General features: G+C 41.6%; 1 protein-coding gene across 1 annotated transcript in view; it reads left to right on the top strand.

The window, feature by feature from the left end:
• MOB3B (MOB kinase activator 3B) overlaps nucleotides 1-11,430 on the top strand; it is a 47,768-nt gene extending 36,338 nt beyond the window's left edge. The window contains exons 2-3 of the mRNA XM_086629366.1: nucleotides 10,233-10,435; nucleotides 11,281-11,430. Of these exons, the coding sequence (XP_086485492.1) occupies nucleotides 10,233-10,435; nucleotides 11,281-11,430 (353 nt within the window). The remainder of the gene's footprint in view (nucleotides 1-10,232; nucleotides 10,436-11,280) is intronic.
• The last annotated feature ends 7,505 nt before the right edge of the window (nucleotides 11,431-18,935 follow it).

Here is an 18,935-nt window from a genome sequence, read left to right as displayed (position 1 = left end):
TGGATGCTGGATGCTGAGTTACGGAAGGATTCAGAGTGTATTAACCCTGTGAAAGATCTGTTAAAAGAGAAAATTTTACTCTAGTGAAATCAGGATGCCTCCCTTTCTCAGCTGAATTTGATAATAGAGCAAATCAACTTATTTTTGACCAGTTAGGTTTTAAAATACTCCTTTCGTTTCTTCTCTTTGAAAACTTTTCATCCTGTAGTGCATTTGATTTTTTTTTTACTTATTTTCATTCAAAATTTTTATGAGCACATGAATCTTGCAAAAGTAGTTGACTAAGGTCAAGTTAATGCAACTTCCGAAATTGTTTCTGTAATTGTCCTTTGTTTGTGATGTTAAATCAATTTTATGCTGCTTAGCTTCATGTGCTTTAAAAGAAACAGCAGGATACTCTTGCTCATTGATTTTCCAGACTCGTTTTCAATGAAAATAGTGGTAAAGCTTCTTTTGATTTCCAGGTACCAGATGGAGCCTTAGGCATCTGAGGAGACAGATCTTATCTATTCGTGACATATTGGAAGGATCCATTTAAATTATAGTAGCTCATTTGCCTGGGCAATAGTAGGCTTTAAGTACCTTGTAAATCCAATTGTCTTGTCATTGGCATACACTTTAATAGTAAAGATAGTCTTATAGGGGCATATGCAATCGAAATATTCAAATCCTCTTCGTATTACTTTAGTTCCTGTTTTGGAATTACACTGGATCCAAAACCTGTCAGTCAACGATAGCTTTTACGCAGGCTTCATAGTATGAGCGCCTGTGGGTGTGTTTGCATGTGTGGATTCAGGTGCACGCGCGTGCCTGCTGACATAACGGGAAATCTCTTGGAAAGTGCTGTCATCTGTGAGCATGAAGTCCCCTGTACTGGGGTTCCTATTCCAGAATGACTTGAAATAGATTTCCTTTTATGAAATGAATATGTTACTGCAAAATGCAAGAGCACTTCCAGGAGCAGGACTTTACTGACTGGGCTATAGAGCCATGCTATGTCTTCTGCTGCCTTCTGGCATTACAAGTCTTCTCTTCCTTTCAGCACAGTGGCTTCAAGATGGCATGAAGAGTGTAGCTGCCCAGGTTCATCAGTTTTCTATTGGTAAACGTACTTCCCTGCAAAACAGTAGAAAGACATTTGAGTGTCCTTAGCTCTGGAAATACCACCAAAAAAAAAGAGCGATACATAGAAGACAGACAACACTAGCTTCTCTGGCTCTTCTCTGAAATGAAAAGTCACCGCTGCCTTTGGTTCTGAACCTGATGCAACCAAAGCATACCAGGCACGTGCTGAGCGTTCCTCAGAGGAAAGGTGGATATCCTGTTAGTGTTTGAACATCAATTAGTGTTTACATGGGAAGGAGGGACTGACGTCTCCCAGTAAGACAGTTCTGAGGAGACAAGGGAAGCAAAACCTCGGGTACTTGGGGAGGTGCTTGGTTAAGCAAGGGCCACGGATTGGCAGCAACTGAAGACAGAGTAGCTCAGGTTGCAGTTACAGACTTCTGAAGAGTGAATCTGGCTTAGCGCTCTGATGTTTGAGAGTGTTTAAGTGTGCTGGAAGGGGGTTGCTCGGCTCTTTTTTCTTCAGCTGATGGGTTCATTCAATTTTACAACCCTTAAACAGTTGTAAAAACAGAGTAGTGAGAAGCATCTGTTGTGTTATCCCCAGATCAGATATTATAAAAGCAGAAATAGTTCAACATGTAAAAGCAAATTTTAAAGCCCCCCATGGCTCTTGCTTGTCTGCCTTCAGAATTGTCTCCCAGGACACTGGACTTTATTCCAGGCTGCAGTGTTGTAAATCAGGATTAACGCAAGAAAAGTCAAGGACCAGGATTCTGTTCTTGGTTTTTTTTTTTTTGTTCTTGGTTTTCTGTATCAGAACTTTCAATCTTCCACTAAACTTCCCTTGCACCCTGCTATGTAATTGCCTTTCTGTATCTCATGAAAGAGCTACATTTTACTGGAGGGAAAAACAACTTATTTAACTAAATCACCTCTCCAAGAAACTATGGCTATGCACTGAGGATATTTTTATACACATGCAAGATTTCTAAGTCAGCACAGATAGCAAAGGGCTAGAAAATTACTTACATTAGGAGACATAAGGACTGTGATCTTAGAACTGCCCGAATGTTTCTTCCGATGGCTCGCTGAAAAGGAATTTAGCACAGTAGTCATCTGCAGATCTGTTTCTTTTGTGATACTAACCTTTCAACTACAGTTACTTGTTAATGTCATGCCATGAATTTTGGCAGATGTAAGGCCTCTGTTTTTCAGTTAACTGCTGGAACATCTGTTCTTGGGGACAGGAGGCTGTTTTGTCTGATTCTGAGTGCATCTTCAAGACTGTGCTGCTTCTGATAATGTTTCACATTGCTGCATCTTGCTGCATCAGTAAGCTGGAAAGGGGCCCTTAGAACATCACGTTTCTTCCAGTGAAATTAATGGGGAACCAGAATGTTCGTTTCCTGAAGACATCAGAAGTTGATAACAAAAATAAAAGCCATACTGGCCAGTGGTACACTCAGCATGGAAAGCCGAAAACATGTAATTACCCAGAAATTGGCAGGCTGTGGTAAGTATTGTAGGAACAATGCTATTAGCAAACAGCTGCCAGGTGGGGAGGATAGTTTTTCCATTGATATCTCGGCCAGGCCCCAGTGTCCATACATACTTTTTCCTTACATTCACTCATCGGGCAAATAAACTTTATTTTCCCATCCTAAGCTGTTATACTTCCAAATGGCTGCTATATTTTCTGTCTCAGAAGAGGCTGCATTTTGTTCACTCATACTATATTTTCTGCTAAGGCAGAGAGCGCTCTAAATTATTCTAATGGACCTCCAAGCCTATTTTAGACTAGGTATATATTAATGCCAAATAAAGTTGTCCAAATGCCATGCTTTAACAGATCGCATTTAGTTACTATGGTGGAGATGGATCTTCCAGGGCAGATGAATTACACTGTCACACAACCATGACTCTGCAGCTTTTTATGGCATTCAGTGTTCTCATTGCATTGAAGACGTACAGTTCTATTCTAATGGGTTTATCAGCCTGATTATTATCTGGGGTAAAACTGGCCTTGCTTAGTTCAGGCAGCAAGAGTGCTCTGCTCTCTGGCATTCCAGTGTTCCTCTGTAGCAGCAGAAGCAGAAGTGAGAAGTAACAGAGAAGTCAGATTGTAGTGAAGAACAGCCATTGTAAATTTGCTTAAAATCCAAGGAATCTGCCTTATGTAGCACAAGGATTTGGATCCCTCGGTCCTCTGTTTTCAGGGAGAGTCAATTCAGGTGCTTTGCATACTTGTGTTTCACAGTATTTGCACTATAAGACACCTCTTCTGATGAAATTGTTAATTAAATGGCAAAATTTAGTGCCATCACCTATTTCTTGATATACAGCATCAGGGAGAGCTGTTGTGGATGTTCAAGTAGTGCAAAGCCTCAAACAATTTTCTGCTCTGTACCCTGTTCTGTTTTAGAGTTCTCCTCAGAACAGCCCGTAACTACCTTGGCTGAAGATCTGAGAGTGGGCCTGCCTGCTGATTTGTGCACTGAAGCGTAACAGTGTTAGAGGCAGTTCTGCTTAAAAAGATAAAAGGACATCATTTTGCTCAGAAAGCTGTATAATCTCAAAGGTGTTTTCCTTTCTTCTGCTCGCTCTCATATGTGAGCAGAAAAGAGGGCAGTGTTAGGAGGATGTAGGTACATGGTAGTCTAATTTATTCCTGATGTTTTGCAGCTGTCTGCTTATTTGTGTGAGGATCAAAGTGCAGCAAAACTGACATTGTTTTCATTGGCCCTTGAGACAGACAATTCCTTGACTAGCACACTGAGATAACATTTAACATCTGCTTGGATTAGAATAGGTGTTTTTGCAGCAAACCTTCCAGCAGTAGCTGAGAGCGTCTTTTGCAAACGTTTGTACTTGGTACAGGGATAGGAGAAGGAACATATGGAGAGAGGCGGGGAGGAAGGTTTTGATTCAGATGCCTTCTCCAGATTGCTAGTTTCTGGTAACACTGTTTTGCTCCTTACTATAAAACTGGAAGAAAATTCTTACTTTACCAGGTTGGTATGTTTTTAAGATGCTTTTGCAATAGTATAGTTTCAATGCTTTTGCCAATGCAGAAAGGAGTCTCTCTTTTTTCCCATGTGTGTGTTTTTAAAAAAGAATGAATTACGACTGTGGCCTGTAAAAGGATTTTAAAATGTGCTGCAAAATTTCTGTGCACAATTGCCAAAGGGCTTACCAGCTTCCCTTGAGTAAAGCAAGGCTTCAAACCACACAAATACAGAAGGTTAAAAATGCTCATGTGTGTGGCATCACAGAAGATTTAACTGGGGAGTCTGCATTTTCATTGCATGTTACAGGCAGGAACATGAGCCAGCCGAGAACCACACGTAACATTACAGGCAAAAAGTCTTAGTTGTTTTCTCTAGTTCCCAGCATCAACTTTCTGGGACCATACACTTTCTGACCTTTGCCTAGAGATAATGATTCAAGCAACAAAGACAAACTGTATCATGACTTTTCTTCTGTTTTTTCTCTAACCTGTGCAACCTGAGTTGTGGTCAGTGGTTCGATGTCCAGGTGGAGGCCAGTGACGAGTGGTGTTCCTCAGGAGTCAGTACTGGGGCCAGTGCTATTTAACATCTTTGTCGTTGAGATGGACAGTGGGATCGAGTGCACCTTCAGCAAGTTTGCAGATGACACCAAGTTGTGTGGTGTTGTGGACACGCTGGAGGGAAGGGATGCCATCCAGAGGGACCTTCACAGGCTGGAGAGGTGGGCCTGTGAGAACCTCATGAAGTTCAACAAGGCCAAATACAAGGTCCTGCACGTGGGTTGAGGCAAGCACAAGCACAAGTACCAGCTGGGCAGGGAATGGATTGAGAGCAGCCCTGAGGAAAAGGACTTGGGAATGCTGGTGGATGAGAAGCTCAACACGAGCTGGCAATGTGCACGCTGGCAGTCCAGAAAGCCAACCATGTCCTGGGCTGCATCCAAAGAAGCGTGGCCAGCAGGTCGAGGGAGGGGATTCTGCCCCTCTACTCTGCTCTGGTGAGACCCCACCTGGAATACTGCATTCAGCTCTGGAGTCCCCAACACAAGAAGGACATGGAACTGTTGGAGCAAGTCCAGAGGAGGGCCACGAAGATGATCCGAGGGCTGGAGCCCCTCTCCTGTGAAGACTGGCTGAGAAAGTTGGGGCTGTTCAGCCTGGAGAAGAGAAGGCTCCGGGGTGATCTTATTGCAGCCTTCCAGTACTTACAGGGGGCCTACAGGAAAGCGGGAGAGGGACTTTTTACAAGGGTATGTAGTGATAAGACAAGGGGCAATGGTTTTAAACTGAAAGAGGGCAGATTTAGATTGGATTTAAGGAAGAAATTTTTCATTCTGAGGGTGGTGAGGCATTGGAACAGGTTGCCCAGAGAAGTTGTAGCTGCCCCATCCCTGGAAGTTTTCAAGGCCAGGTTGGATGAGGCTTTGAGCAACCTGGTGTAGTGGAGAGTGTCCCTGCCTGTGGCAGGAGGGTTGAAACTAGATGATCTTTGAGGTCCCTTCCAACTCTAACCATTCTATGATTCTATGAACTGACCTACTTTAGGGGAGGTTGTGATACATATTGAAGTAAGCAGATTCAAGATTGTCATGTATCAAATGAGACAGGCTTTTTGCCTTTTGCATTCATCTCAGACCTTTGGTTACCCTCCTTTATCCCCACCTAATTTAATTTCTTTAGCTTTTAGTCTCTCTGTCTTATCCCACCATTTTTTTGCATCATACAAAGAACAGATTTTGTATCAGCAGGGTTTAAATGGGGACCTTCCTCATAGCATTAAAACATACAGACCTTTAACTTAGTGGTAATCACTGCACCAAATGGTCAGCATACTTTTCCATGTTAGTGTGACCAGCTTTTTGAGCAGATAGCAAGTCGTAATACTGAGTGTCATGAAAGAAGGGCCATGACGCTGTCTGCAGTTGTCGTGTATGTGTATTACTCAAAGAAATAAGACAACAAATTAACAGCATGACTCACTTTGTTAGCACTGTGCTATTTGTCCATTTGGTGATGGACAGATTTAATCTGGGCTCCTCACTTCAGCCCAGGAGCAGATCACCTCATAGCCAATTATGAACGTGAAAGGAATGAAGCCTATAGCCTATAGAGAGCTGCGAGTGTAAGGCTGTTTTCAAAAAGAAGGGGAAAACTTCTCCATTTTCTGATGGAAAAGAACTCGATAAATGGATCAGGCAGTTGAGTTTTGGAAGCCGTGGAGAGTCCTCGTGTTAGGAATATGCTTTTCTAGCAAGTCAACAGAAGCGAAAAGGTCAAGGGAGCACGGGGAGGCTGGAGCGCAGGGGAGGCGACTGTTCCCCTGTGCTGCTGTGGCACACCTGTCCCCAGGGTGTACGAGAGCAGCTGTTCTGCAGGAGGAGACCCTCTGTTAGTACAGCCCTGGCAAGTACAGCGCACACTCCAGAGAGGTGTGGGTACAGTCATGCCGGCTGTTTGTTACTGGTTATACCGTGCCTATCCACCCACCACTGAATGGTTTCTCAATTGTATTTATAACCCTGAGTTAAAGGAGCTTCTACTGTGCGACTGTGACGTTTGAAAGCTGCTTACATGTTCTTGGGACATAACGGGGAGCTCTGGGGTTTTGAGCACCAGGTTAACAAAGACGACTTTCCTGTTACTTTCTTTTCATATGGCAGCACTGGGGCTCAGCCTACAGATGAATCAAGGCTGCCAGTTCACTCATCCAGAAATACTTTTCTCAGCGAGTAGCAGCTATCTCAAAAATTTCAGTGTCATCTTTGTATTTCTTTGCATTTTAATATCCATAACTCAGCAATCTAATTTGATGGTTTTACATTCTTTCTCTTTATAGTATCACCTTGCAGATAGTAAGACAGTCATCTTTCTTCTTGGAAGTTTTTTTCACTGTTAAAAAGAATCCAAAGTTTAAATAAACATTTGGACTTTTGGCGGATTTGTTTGTTGTTGTGGTTTTTTTTCTTACTCTTCCTCCCCTTTTTTAATTACGAAGTTCCAGGAAAGAAATTATTAAACCTGGACTCCATGTTAAATGAGGGCTGGGAGGGGGAGAAAGCAAAGGCTGCTGTGGCTGAGCTTAAGGACAGAGAACAGATTCCTTAACAAGTCAAGGATCTAAATCTAAGCTAATCCATTCCCAAGAGCCACTCATAATTATTGTGGTTGGTTTATTTATAACCATAGCAGTTGCAGTGGGAACAAAACATTAGGCCAAATTCTGACCTCAGAATGTAAATCTAGATTCATTTCACTCTGATTTTCTAAATTTTGATAGCATTACTTTGAATTCATTCTACAGTAACCAAGATCAGAATCTGTTCTGTTGTATTGGATTTTTTTTTGCCTTTGAGACTGCATTTCTATCATCCTTTTGTCTAATTTTGGACTCAAAGAGCAGCAGAAAGTAAGCTTAAACTAGCACTGCAGCCACTTCCGTATGTTCTACCTGTATCTTGAGGATGACTCTGAGCCTCCTCTGTACTCCAGGGACAGACAGGCTGGCAGTCTCCCCAAGGCTGAGGAATCTAGCCCACTGCACAGCTACCAATTGCTTTCAGTGGTACAAGGAGTCACTTTTTAACTGTTTATGACACCGTGTCAGTTTGTAAACTGGTTTTGCAGGAAGGACAGAGGAGGCAAAGAACCATTATGGATTCTGCTGTACCTGGGTGATAAATCTGTGATAGCAGCAATGTTTCACTGTTTATTTAAAGTAAATGAAATGGAGGTAGGTTTGCAAAATTAGAGAAGTTCCACAATAGCAAATGAAACTACACAGCCTGTCTGAAAATTTAATGCACATGAGAAGCATGGGAACATTGCAAGTTTATTATGCACCCCAGGCTGTTCTGCACCAGCTATTTTTTTTCCATGTGTTGTTTACGTGTCCTCAAAATGACTACCTAACACATCTAAAAGGCTGTCAGGTGAAAGTCCTCCCTTGCAGCAGAAACAGTGCGCTACGGCCTTTGCATTTACTGCCTGTAACTGTTGAGTGGGAACACGGGCTGCAGAGAAGTTAAAGGATTTGTCAGCTTGGTTTGTTCAGCTTGTTTTGGTCAGTTAATACAGAAGTATGAGTTTCTTCGTTACAGTGATGTTCTTTGGTAACAATCATATGTCAGCCCACGGAAGATGAGACTCTCTGTTTTGGGATATCCCTGTTCTGGATCAGAAAATATAGTGCTTTCAAGAATTCATCTCTCACTTCAGTGAACCAGCTTGCAGTGACAATTACCAGCTATTGCATTTCCCCTTTTTTAAGACTTAACATTTTCTTGGGTATATTTTTAAAATTCTGGTTTGTGTAGCTTTTACAAAAAATGTAAAGCAGTCTGCTGCTGTAATCATTCCTGAATTTAGCCATGCTTTGATGGCTGAAATGTGATCCCCTGGTTAATAAGCAACTAACTCAGGTTTCTGTTATGTTTTTTGATAGATTGTATTTATTTTGCCCTTGGAAATAACAACAGTCGTTTGTTATAAGCCAGGTGTTTGGCTAATTGCATGGAGTTTTGATTCAAATAGTGTCAAGACATCTGTATATACTATCATTTCCGTAGTTTAGCGATATCTCAGTTCATGGCTTGAGCATTTAGGCCTCCTCCTCTGTGATCCTCAATATTAGCTTCAGCACTGAGATGAATGGGACAACAAAAAGCAAACATTTCTTAAGGAGATAAAGTAGTTGTGCTTTGATAGATGTGGCTGTTTCTCTGGTCCCCAGTTTGCACATCAGGAGTAAGAAGGGCTGCATTGCATCTCTAAAGCTATTTGAAATTATAAAGGACTTGCCTCTGATGAGCTCGATGCAGGCCAAAAAAAACTGAGACACTTTCCCACATTATCTGCACTTCAGCGATGGCAAATGTAGAGGCAGGGATAAACTGAGCAGGACACTTCTGCATGCTGATGTGCTTCCCCACTGACATGCTAAGTCACACAGCAGTGTTCACATCCACAGTGGGTATACACTGACACCTCCTTTGTCAGGGAGTGCAAAATAAGGCACAAGTTTCTGTTGATGGGACTCAGACTGGTTATAGCCATAGTCAATAAGTTGTGTAACCTGTAATCGAAAATCTGGTTTTGATATGGAAATTCTTACTGTATGTCCTCACATCCTCCTCAGTGAAACTGGGCGATTTGTCCATTAATTCACCACTCAAGTGGTCAATTCAAGTGCTGAGCAATATTTAACAGGAGACCAAAATTTGAAAACTAGAAAGCTTGCAACAGTGTTAATTTATTATTTCCATCTTCTTTTTGCAAATAATAAACTTTTTTCTTGTTGTTCAAATCTGACTAAAATATGAACTAAAACTAAAAAAGCAGGAGGATGTGCCACAAAGCAAAGTAAAAGTAAAGTTTCAAGCATGACACAAGAGTCATCATGTCTGAGGCACAATCATAGAAGGAGATGAACCCTTCAGCTTTTTGGGGCAGCTCAGTGGTACACAATGTCATACAAGACCAATCTTTAATGAAGGGCAGTTTTGAAGGAATTATTGGTGCCACGTTTTGGATGCCTGGCTGTTTACTTGAAAATGTTGCTTTTGCTGCTGCTTTGGCATCTCCTGCTAAGGTATTTTGGAAGAGCTGCTCCTGTCTCTTTAAGAGTTTTTCTATTAAAAGAGCAATCAGATTGGTACACATAACTGTGAGGAAGGTGAAAGCAAAGAGGTCTGTCCGTCAGTCAGTTATTTCAAATTCATTATTAAATTTGATGCTGCGAAATGTCACTGTTGAATAAGATGAGCAGGAGAGCAGGAGAATATCTATCACTTCTAGGATGAACTCTGTGTGCATCAATTGGAGAACAGCCATCTCAGGATGTAAAGCCATTGATGTTAATGGGACAGTGAAAACAACATTTCTGAACGTTAAAATACTGGACATTCCTCCATTAAATTACTCAGGGAAAAAGAACCAGTATCTGTCAGTTTTGATCCATTAAAATTGCTGAAGTATTTGATTATCTTTGGTGCTAGCGGTCAGGTAAATGTATGCATTAAGTTATATTCTGTATTGGAAAGGAGGCCTAGGAAGTATGTCATAACCCAGCTTGCAGTTACAAACTCATGCTCTGCTCCAAAGCTGTTGTCTTGGGAGGATGACAGGATGGTCATGACAACCCTGCCTTCTCTATTCACAGGTGTTCCCTTTCCAAAGAACTTCCTTCAGATCTGCAAGAAGATACTCTGCCGGCTGTTTCGGGTGTTTGTTCACGTCTACATCCATCACTTTGATCGTATCATCCTTATGGGGGCTGAGGCCCACGTCAATACCTGTTACAAGCATTTTTATTACTTTGTGACAGAGCTCAACCTCATAGACCGCAAAGAACTAGAACCTTTGGTAAGTGTGAGGTCTGGGGGAAAGCTCTAGGAAATTCTCCTCCTCCCTTCACTGAGCCTTTCCCATGCTTGTTGCAGTGGGTTTCCTCTGGGAATAAGGTCTATGGCTGAACACAGGCAATTTAAAGGGATGAACTCTTGCCTTTGTCCATAGACCCATTCCATCTGCTGCAATGTTTGTGAGATGCTCAGTAAGCTCAGTAGAAAGAGAAAAGTGTATTTTGTATGGAAAAATACAAGGTGGGAAATGCTGTCATTTGCAAATAGATGTTCATTTGTCTTGTGCTTCTTCCTGTACTGTACATTTTACATATAATTTTGTTCTGTCTTTTTTCATTGCTTAGTAACAGCATGATACTTACAGCAGTCATGTGAATGCATGTGAAGGAAACAGTGGTCTATATAAAGGTGAATTGTTTGGTTTTTTTAATCTTTAAGTGGGTGTTCATGAAGGTATTGAGTGTGTTAGATCCAGAGTGTGCTCTGGATCTAAGTGAGACAGATGAGGTGAGGGACAGAGGTTCAGACAATTAGTGGCGTAACGAAACCAGACACTTCCTTTTGGACTGAAATAGATTTCAATTAAATTAATTGCTTCCAAAAGTAAGGCTGCAGAAATGGAAACACTTTTTCTCTTGCTTGCAAATGCAAATAAAATAAAAGTGTAAGCAGAGAAGGAAAAGTAAGGGGCAATTCAAAAAGCAGTTATGCACAAACTGTGGGCATTTAGCCAACTTTAAAAGGGATCAAGGCAACATTTCTCCATGGATCAGTGTTTGGAAAATCCTGTGCTGTACAGCTTATTGATGAAGTGCTAGAACCACTAGGGTTTTTTTATTTCCACAGAATCACAGAACGTCTGAGGTTGGCTGGGACCTATGGATATCATGTAGTCCAAATTGCTGCTCCAAGCACTGCTACCTAGAGAGGGCTGCCCAGGACCTCGTCAAGTTTTCAGTTGTTCCACATAAAGGCGTATTGCAAGGAGATGTATAGCGTAGTTGGTATGAAACACTTCTGAAAGCGTGACAAGGTGACGTTTGCGTGCACTTCTGCAGGAATTGGAGCTGCTGCAGATGTGATACATGTGTATGTTTATGTTGATTGAAGGAGAGCCTGTAAAGTGAGACAAGATGGATTGTCTTGTTTTCCTCAGTTCACAAGGCCCAATGAAAAACACTGCGTATGGCGTATATTGTTAACTTGAAATGTATCTGTGGTTTCTTTCTAGATAGGAGAACTTAATGTGCCATCTAAATGTGTCCTAAGGGATATAAGGAGGCCCTGCAAAAGAGAACTTCCCTGCTGGACTAGTGATCCTAGGTTAGCTGCAGCTGTTAAATGCTGAGGATGTCTCACAAGCAAGATACAAGACAGGATATCTCAGCGGTGAAGAAGCGAGGTGATATTAAGGCCGTTACAAGATCCTTGCTTACTTTGGAATACAGAGAACACAAAAATGATTTAATACTGCAGTTGATGGTTAGCAATATTCCTGCACTAAACAGACAAATGAAGGATCAGGATGAGAGTGGTGCAGGAGGTGGCCCAAGTCTAGCAGCAGAGAAAGCAAGGAACGTGCTCCAGCTGGTGTTTGCTTTCCCCTTGCATTCCAGCATTCCCTCTCTTCACAAAATTATCCTTAGGATCATCATATGATGAAGTATTATTAACTTTGATGAGATGCAGTGTCTCTCAGAAAATTGTTTCACCTGCACTGAGGAGGCACCATGTCAGCAAACTGACAAAACTCCATCTGCTTCCATCTTCCTGTCCTTGACTTGGGTGGGTGTGAGCAGTGTGGAAATGCAGAAAAAAAAGCATTTTTGTCTTCAACTGGGCAGAGAGAAGGGAAGGAATTGCCAAATAAAAGCAGACATTACAAATAATCTTGAATTTTAATGCGGTAGTTGAGGACAACCTATGGCCTGCCAGGTTCACCATGGCAGGAAATGAGCCCACATTATCTCCCTTAATTAGAAAATGGGCCAAGAGCTGATTAAATAAACAGACTGCCACATGCTTTAATGAACAGGAAAGCAACTGATTTATCAACAAAACTTCAAGAAGGGAGAATAACTGGGGAAGCAGGCAGTAGATGAATAGTAATATTAGCCTGCAGGACTTACGGTCTTTATTTAAAACAGATTTTATCAGCCTCTTGTAACTCAGGGCAGCAGTTATAAAATCAAACGCAGTGAATGAGTCAAATAGGGTTCCCCTTCCCATTCCAGATTTGTATAACTTTCCTTTTTGCAATTGAAGAGGGGGCTATAGTTTATAATGCTGTGCATCTTTTTCTCATCCCCATCACTATGGTAATTTGACAGATCTCTGAGTCTTTCATAGAGCTGTTTTATGTGAGGACAAAAAAGAGAGCTGGCACAGTCACTGATGCCGCAGGTGGTCCTGAGGCAAAAAAAACGCATGTCCAATTCATTAATTTGGGGGAATATGAAATCTCAAAGTATATCTGCCCTTTCCTGCAGCTAACAGGCAGACAAGACAGTCTGCACTATGAGAGCTCTCAGAAGACCTTTAAGGCATGTCTCCATGGGGAGGCTATCAAGAAAGAAACTAAGGTTTGAATTTTAAGATGTGTCACCTGCTTTGTGCTGGCTCCTTGTGTGACCAGTTTTATTTTCCACTGGCAGTAGTCCACCTTAATTCACTTCTGAGCTTCTTCCCATGGCCAAAACTGTTTAGAGAAGTTGTGCCTGTTAGCTCTATCCAGCCCTCTCCCTATGTAGGTGACGGCTTGTATAGGATGCTTTAAACACTTCACCTAAACCTGCTTTTTAGTGAGAATCTTAATGCAGCTGCCTCAGTGCAGTAATTTACTGTTTAAATGACAGCCCAGCTATGGTAACACCCCTTCCTTCCTGTGATCCCTTTTCTCTAACAGTAAATTTCATAGTATGTAGGACTTAAGAAATATGTGATACTTTACAAGCACATCATAAGCAAAACAGTCTTGGTTCTGGGAACGTTACTTAATTTATTGCCAGTTAACAAAAGTTTTGATTACGGATCTGGGTATTGAGGGAAAAAAAAAAACCCACACACACTCTCACACACTCGGTGAAGAAACACCTTTCTTCCTCAGGTTCTAGTTCGTAAAAACCTTCTCTTCCTCCATTCCAGGTCTCAACTCACTTTGACATAAGAAACACTGTTTCAAAGAAAAAGAATTCCTCCTTCCATTCCTGAGCATGAGAGGGTGCGGTGTCTTTTTCAGCCGTAGCTGGTGACCACCTTCAGATGCCTGGTTTGGCTTGGTGGTTGCAGAACCTGTTCACTGCTGCACTCCAGGCTCAGCTGGAGCAGGCACAGATCCTGTCGTGAGACCTGAGGATCAGTGCTGCTACAGCAACATGACCTCTAGAAAGGGCAGGGGGGAGAAAAAACTAAAACCTTCTGAAAAGCAATAAAGTCAATGCCAGAGAGGCATTAAACCACAAAGTGTTTTGTTGGGTTTTTTTTCCCCCCAGCAGGGAGGTGCTTGTCAAACAGAGAGGCAGAGGCAAAGAATCTGGCAGCTATACTTCTCCTTCAGTCATGTAAGAGCCTTCTGATTTAGAGGACTTAGAGATTTGTGACTGAATCTCAGTGCAAGCACTTTGTTGGATAACAGTTAGTTGGTGATCCACACAAGTCTGCTCCTGACTTTTCAGCGTTGATCTGTGTGTATTGCAGTACCTTATTTTGATTTCTAAATCTATGCATTTTAATTTGCTTGATATTTCACTGTGCCTTGTGTTTGTCAGAGTTAAGTTAAAAAACAAAAACAGAAACAAAAACAAAGAAAAAAAGCCACCTAAAGCTGTGGTGAAGTTTCGGTGTTAAACTTGGAGACCTGAGCATGGTGTAATTCACTTGAAGGAACAAGGTTCCCAAGATGCATTTATTTTTAAACTTGTGGGATGTGTGGACCTTGCTCTTTTTCTCACTACTGAGCATGGCTCATTAACATAACCTTAAATTATATCTCTAAAGAGGAGAGATAGGAAGGGTCTTTTTGCTGTGCAAGGTCATGGAGGGCCTGAGAATGTGTGCAAGGTTTGTAAATTCAGTATGTTAGAACTCATGTTCTAATAAAAAATCTTAAGTGGCAAACCCAAGAATATTTCGTCTCTCCATGGCCATCTAGTTACGGTATTGTGGGCAGGTTAAATATTCTTGTTGTGCCAGTGAGTAGTGGGAAGTGACGCACAAGGAAGACCCTACCAAATAGGAAGGAATGTACGTGGTTTGAGTACATTTGCTTCTCTCACAGCTATTAGGTATTGTCAAATGCACAAATCTGTTTGCCAAAAATACCAGTATGTGTGATTTTTATATGTTTTTCTGTTTAACCGAGGTAGTGTCCTCTTACAGAGAAAAGAGTACCTTTTGTGCTCTTTCAGAAATATCAAAAAATATATTGCAAATCAGTCAGATTCCCAGAAGATTCCTACATAACTTTGGAAACTATTGATAGCAGTGAAATTTCCCTCTGAGGACAGGGGTAAAAGACAGCAGAATATAGCCATCTGCTTTGCTCTTTCTCTGAAAGTTTTTTTCATAAGTCACAGGACACTGTGAAAACTTTGACCTTTTTCTCAGAAGTATTTTTTTATAAACGTTTTGTTCATGAGAACAGAAACTAATGATTACAGTTTATTGAAGAAAAATAGAGAAGGATATTATTTACCTGTGCTGTTCTGATAACTGTTAAAAGGCTGATTTCACTTAGATGCAGAGACAATCAGCCATGGTAGCAAGTGGGTAGCATTAGGGCTGGAAGTGGAAGTGGCGGCAGTCAGTGGAGCTGAGTGTATAAAATGGGGAAGCTGGTAGTTGCCTCCATGAAGATGGAGTTAATCTCCAGGATAAGTAAAGACAGTAAGGTTTTCTTGCCTTATTCTCCAAAATTCTCAGTGTAAAAGCTTCCATTGGCTTTACAGCACGATTGGCTTCTGATAATATTTTCATTCAATATTTGGAGCTGCTTAAAGGTAACCGTCTAAATGTTTTGGGTTTTTTCCCATCTCTATATAAAACTGTCTTTCTGAATGGAATGTCTAGTTCTTGTCCTGGCAGTCTACTAAGTAGAGACAAGTATTTAGTACATTAACCAAATCATTAAACTCTGTTTGGTTGTTTGGGATTTTTTTTTTTCCCCTCTCTCTTTTTTTCCCACTAAGAAGCAGTATTATGTATTACTTGTAAAAATCTATTATGGTTTGGAGCAATCTATATTTTATGATTCAGAGCTGCATTTATGCCCTCATGACACTGACATGAATCTGAGGCACTTTCTTTTCAGTCAGTGGAATTATTCCAGATCTTCCCATAAAATTCAGAGAAAAATCTAGCCCTACAATCACAGGGGGTATGTTCATATGCTGTTTTTTCACCAACACTAGTATTACACAACATGCTGCTGTAGGGTGCTGCTGTAGGTGCTCTGAACCCCATGGGTGTATTAATTGACAGGTTTGTTAGCACATTTAGCAGAACAATCAAAAGCTACAAGGGGAAAAGGAAGAGTTATTTTTGTACTTACAGCCAAGATATCACAAGTGCTGCCATATGTGTGTCATTGTTTGTGAAAAGACAGTGTTTCCATCTCAGGGCCTTGTAGCCAGTATCCTCCATAATCTATTTTAAAAAAATGCAAATCAATTAAGGTATAGTTCTACAGTTATTTTAAGTCAAGGTGGATGCAGTCTGAAACTGGAAATGGTGATCCTGCCCTTCCTATCACCGCTCACTGGATAGTCCTCTCTCCTTCCCTGTGTCAGAGCTAGCCTTTGTGTTACCATAATCATATCCAGGGGTGGATCAGCTGAGCACCAGCTCAGCCAAAACTGATGGTTTTCATAGAATCATAGAAGGTTTTGGGTTGGAAGAGACTTTTAAAGGTCATCTAGTTCAAGGCCCCTGCAATGAGGAGGGAAGTCTTCAACCAGATCAGGTTGCTCAGAGCCCCATCCAGCCTGATCGTGAATGTTTCTAGAGACGAGACATCTATCATCTCTCTGGGCAACCTATTCCAGTAAAAAATTTCTTCCTTGTATCCTGTCTTTCTTTGACCTTCCTTTTCTGGCTCAAATACCAATAGAAGCCCTTCTTACTATTCTTTGCATCCCTTGCCAATTTCAGCTCCATCCACGCCTTGGCCTTCCTGATCCCCTACCTACACAACCGGGCAATGTCCCTATAGTATTCCCAGGATATCTGTTGCTGCTTCCACTGCCTGTGCATTTACTTCTTGCCTTTTAGTTTGACCAGCAGGACTCCAGTCAGCCATGCCAGTCTCTTGCCATCCTTCTTGATTTCTTACATCTGAGCATGGAGAGCTCTTGCACTCTGTGGAAACCACCCTTAAAGATCCGCCAGCTCTCTTCTTCTCCCTTGTCCCTCAGAGCAGTTTCCCAGGGAGTCCTATTGACTAACTCCTTGAATTTTCCTACGCGGTTATACACAGCCTAGTATTGGCACAAGACAGGTGGTGGAAAGATGGACCTGAGGAGAATGTGATGGTGTGACTGTTGCTTTTGTGGCGGCCCGCACTTCTGATGGCACAAGCACAGCCAAAAGTGTATCCCTTCACTGAGTGCTGGAAAAGTGAGGGTCCCTATCTTCATGTGGGAGTTTGGGCTTGCAGCAGTTGCTAGTGCTAGTCCTGCCAGGTGATTAGGGGATCACACAGAAGTCAGGATACCAATTCAAGAAGTCTCTGTTTTCACATGATTTTCTCCAAGCTCTCTATCTGTTTTAGGATGAGCTAATTAAAAGTACTGTAAGCAGATGATGCTCATGTCAGCACGGTAGAGTTTCTCTTTTATGCATTTTGCTTTGCCAGGGCTACAGCAAGGCATAAATATCAGTCCCCCAATTCTGTCACTACTGTGTGTGAGGCCCAAGTAGCTGCTGTTGCACACCCAATTTACTACAAACAGTACATCTTTTCACAAAATAATTAGCAGCTCTGCTACATTATTGTCTATACCACAAAACATGTTTACTCATCAGTCAATTCTTTGCCAGAAATGCCATAGACATAATAGAAACACCGTGAACATTATCCATCTGGCACTCGCCCTGTCCACTGCTCCCAGTGGAAAAATCAGCAGTAGCAGGCTTAACAAAAGGTGGCAAAGTATTGGCATTTTGACGAGGGTACGCTCAGATGAAACATGGCTGAGTTAAACAAGATGATTAAATGAGACTTCTTCTGCAGACAAACTTTTCAAGTATATGTTTTAAAATAAAAGTATACCTTTTTTAATTCACTTGATTTTTTTCCAAATTATTGTTTTGTGTCTGCTTAGCTAATTTTTTATGTCTATGGTGAAAACTGGAATTTGTGCTTTCCAGTCCGTTTTCTCCACATGTCCATTTACAATCTTCATGAAAGCAGTGATGATACCCATAAATCAATAGACTGTGAAATATAAATTATTTGCCAGTCAGCAGAGGACAGTGTGAGCTCAAAAGTAGATGAGAACTAATTTCATTAAAGTCACTGTGTTCTTCTTGTCACTATCCTTTATAGCTACCCAATCCTATTTTTATGTTGCTGCTCATTGCAATCAAAGCACAGCCCTTCAGATCCTTCCAAAGTGTCCTGTGTTGTAGTGCTTGCAAGAAGCAAGACAACAATAATATTAACACATTGTTTTAAAGATATTTCTGGGTTTTTTTCCATCTAGGCTTCCCAATTTGTTCTGTGTGCTCTCTGGATGGCTTAAGCATTAGGCAGGAAACACATAAGGTTTAATCTTGTTCAGAATCATAGATGCTGCTCATGCTTCAGAAGGGTAATTGGTCATTCCTTAATTGATGTGTTGTTAAAATATTTTGATCCAAAAATCTGTCAGTGTAGTTTCTGTATGAAAGGCTTTTCTTTCTGCTTGCCTCATGCCTTGACACTGGGGCATTTAGAGGGAGAGCTAGTCCTGCCACTTTGATAAGAATAGGCAAGCTCAACCTAAATAGCTCCTTCTGGAGAACCTGGCACCTAGCTTTGCCATGCCTTCTCTGATGTGCTTTTGTCTATCCGGCCTCAAAATTGCACACCATGCCCTCTACTAGATGATATTGACTATCAGCCTCTCTTAACGCAAAATTTGCTTGCTAAATATTTACCATGTGCCTTGCAGAAAACTGCCCAACAGCAACATGTGCCAGTACGTGCAGAACTAACACCCAGTATGTGTGTACATACAGATAACTGAGTCAGAGGTCGTTTACCTATGTGCATGTGTGTTCAGTGGCTCTCCTTAGGCATATAATGTCAGCATACAGCTATTCTAAAACTGTTCGAACTTCATAGAATCATAGAATCGTTAGGGCTGGAAGGGACCTTCAAAGGTCATCTAGTCCAACCCCCTGCAAGGAACAGGGATATCTCCAACTAGATCAGGTTGCTCAGGGCCTCATCCAACCTGGCCTTGAACGTCTCCAGGGATGGAGCATCCACCACCTCTCTGGGCAACCTGTTCCAGTGTTCT

The sequence above is a fragment of the Tauraco erythrolophus genome, chromosome Z (assembly GCF_009769465.1).
Source record: "Tauraco erythrolophus isolate bTauEry1 chromosome Z, bTauEry1.pri, whole genome shotgun sequence".
NCBI lineage: Eukaryota > Metazoa > Chordata > Aves > Musophagiformes > Musophagidae > Tauraco > Tauraco erythrolophus.
The sequence above is the reverse complement of the archived record's forward strand: the minus strand, read 5'-3'. Positions and strand labels throughout refer to the sequence as shown.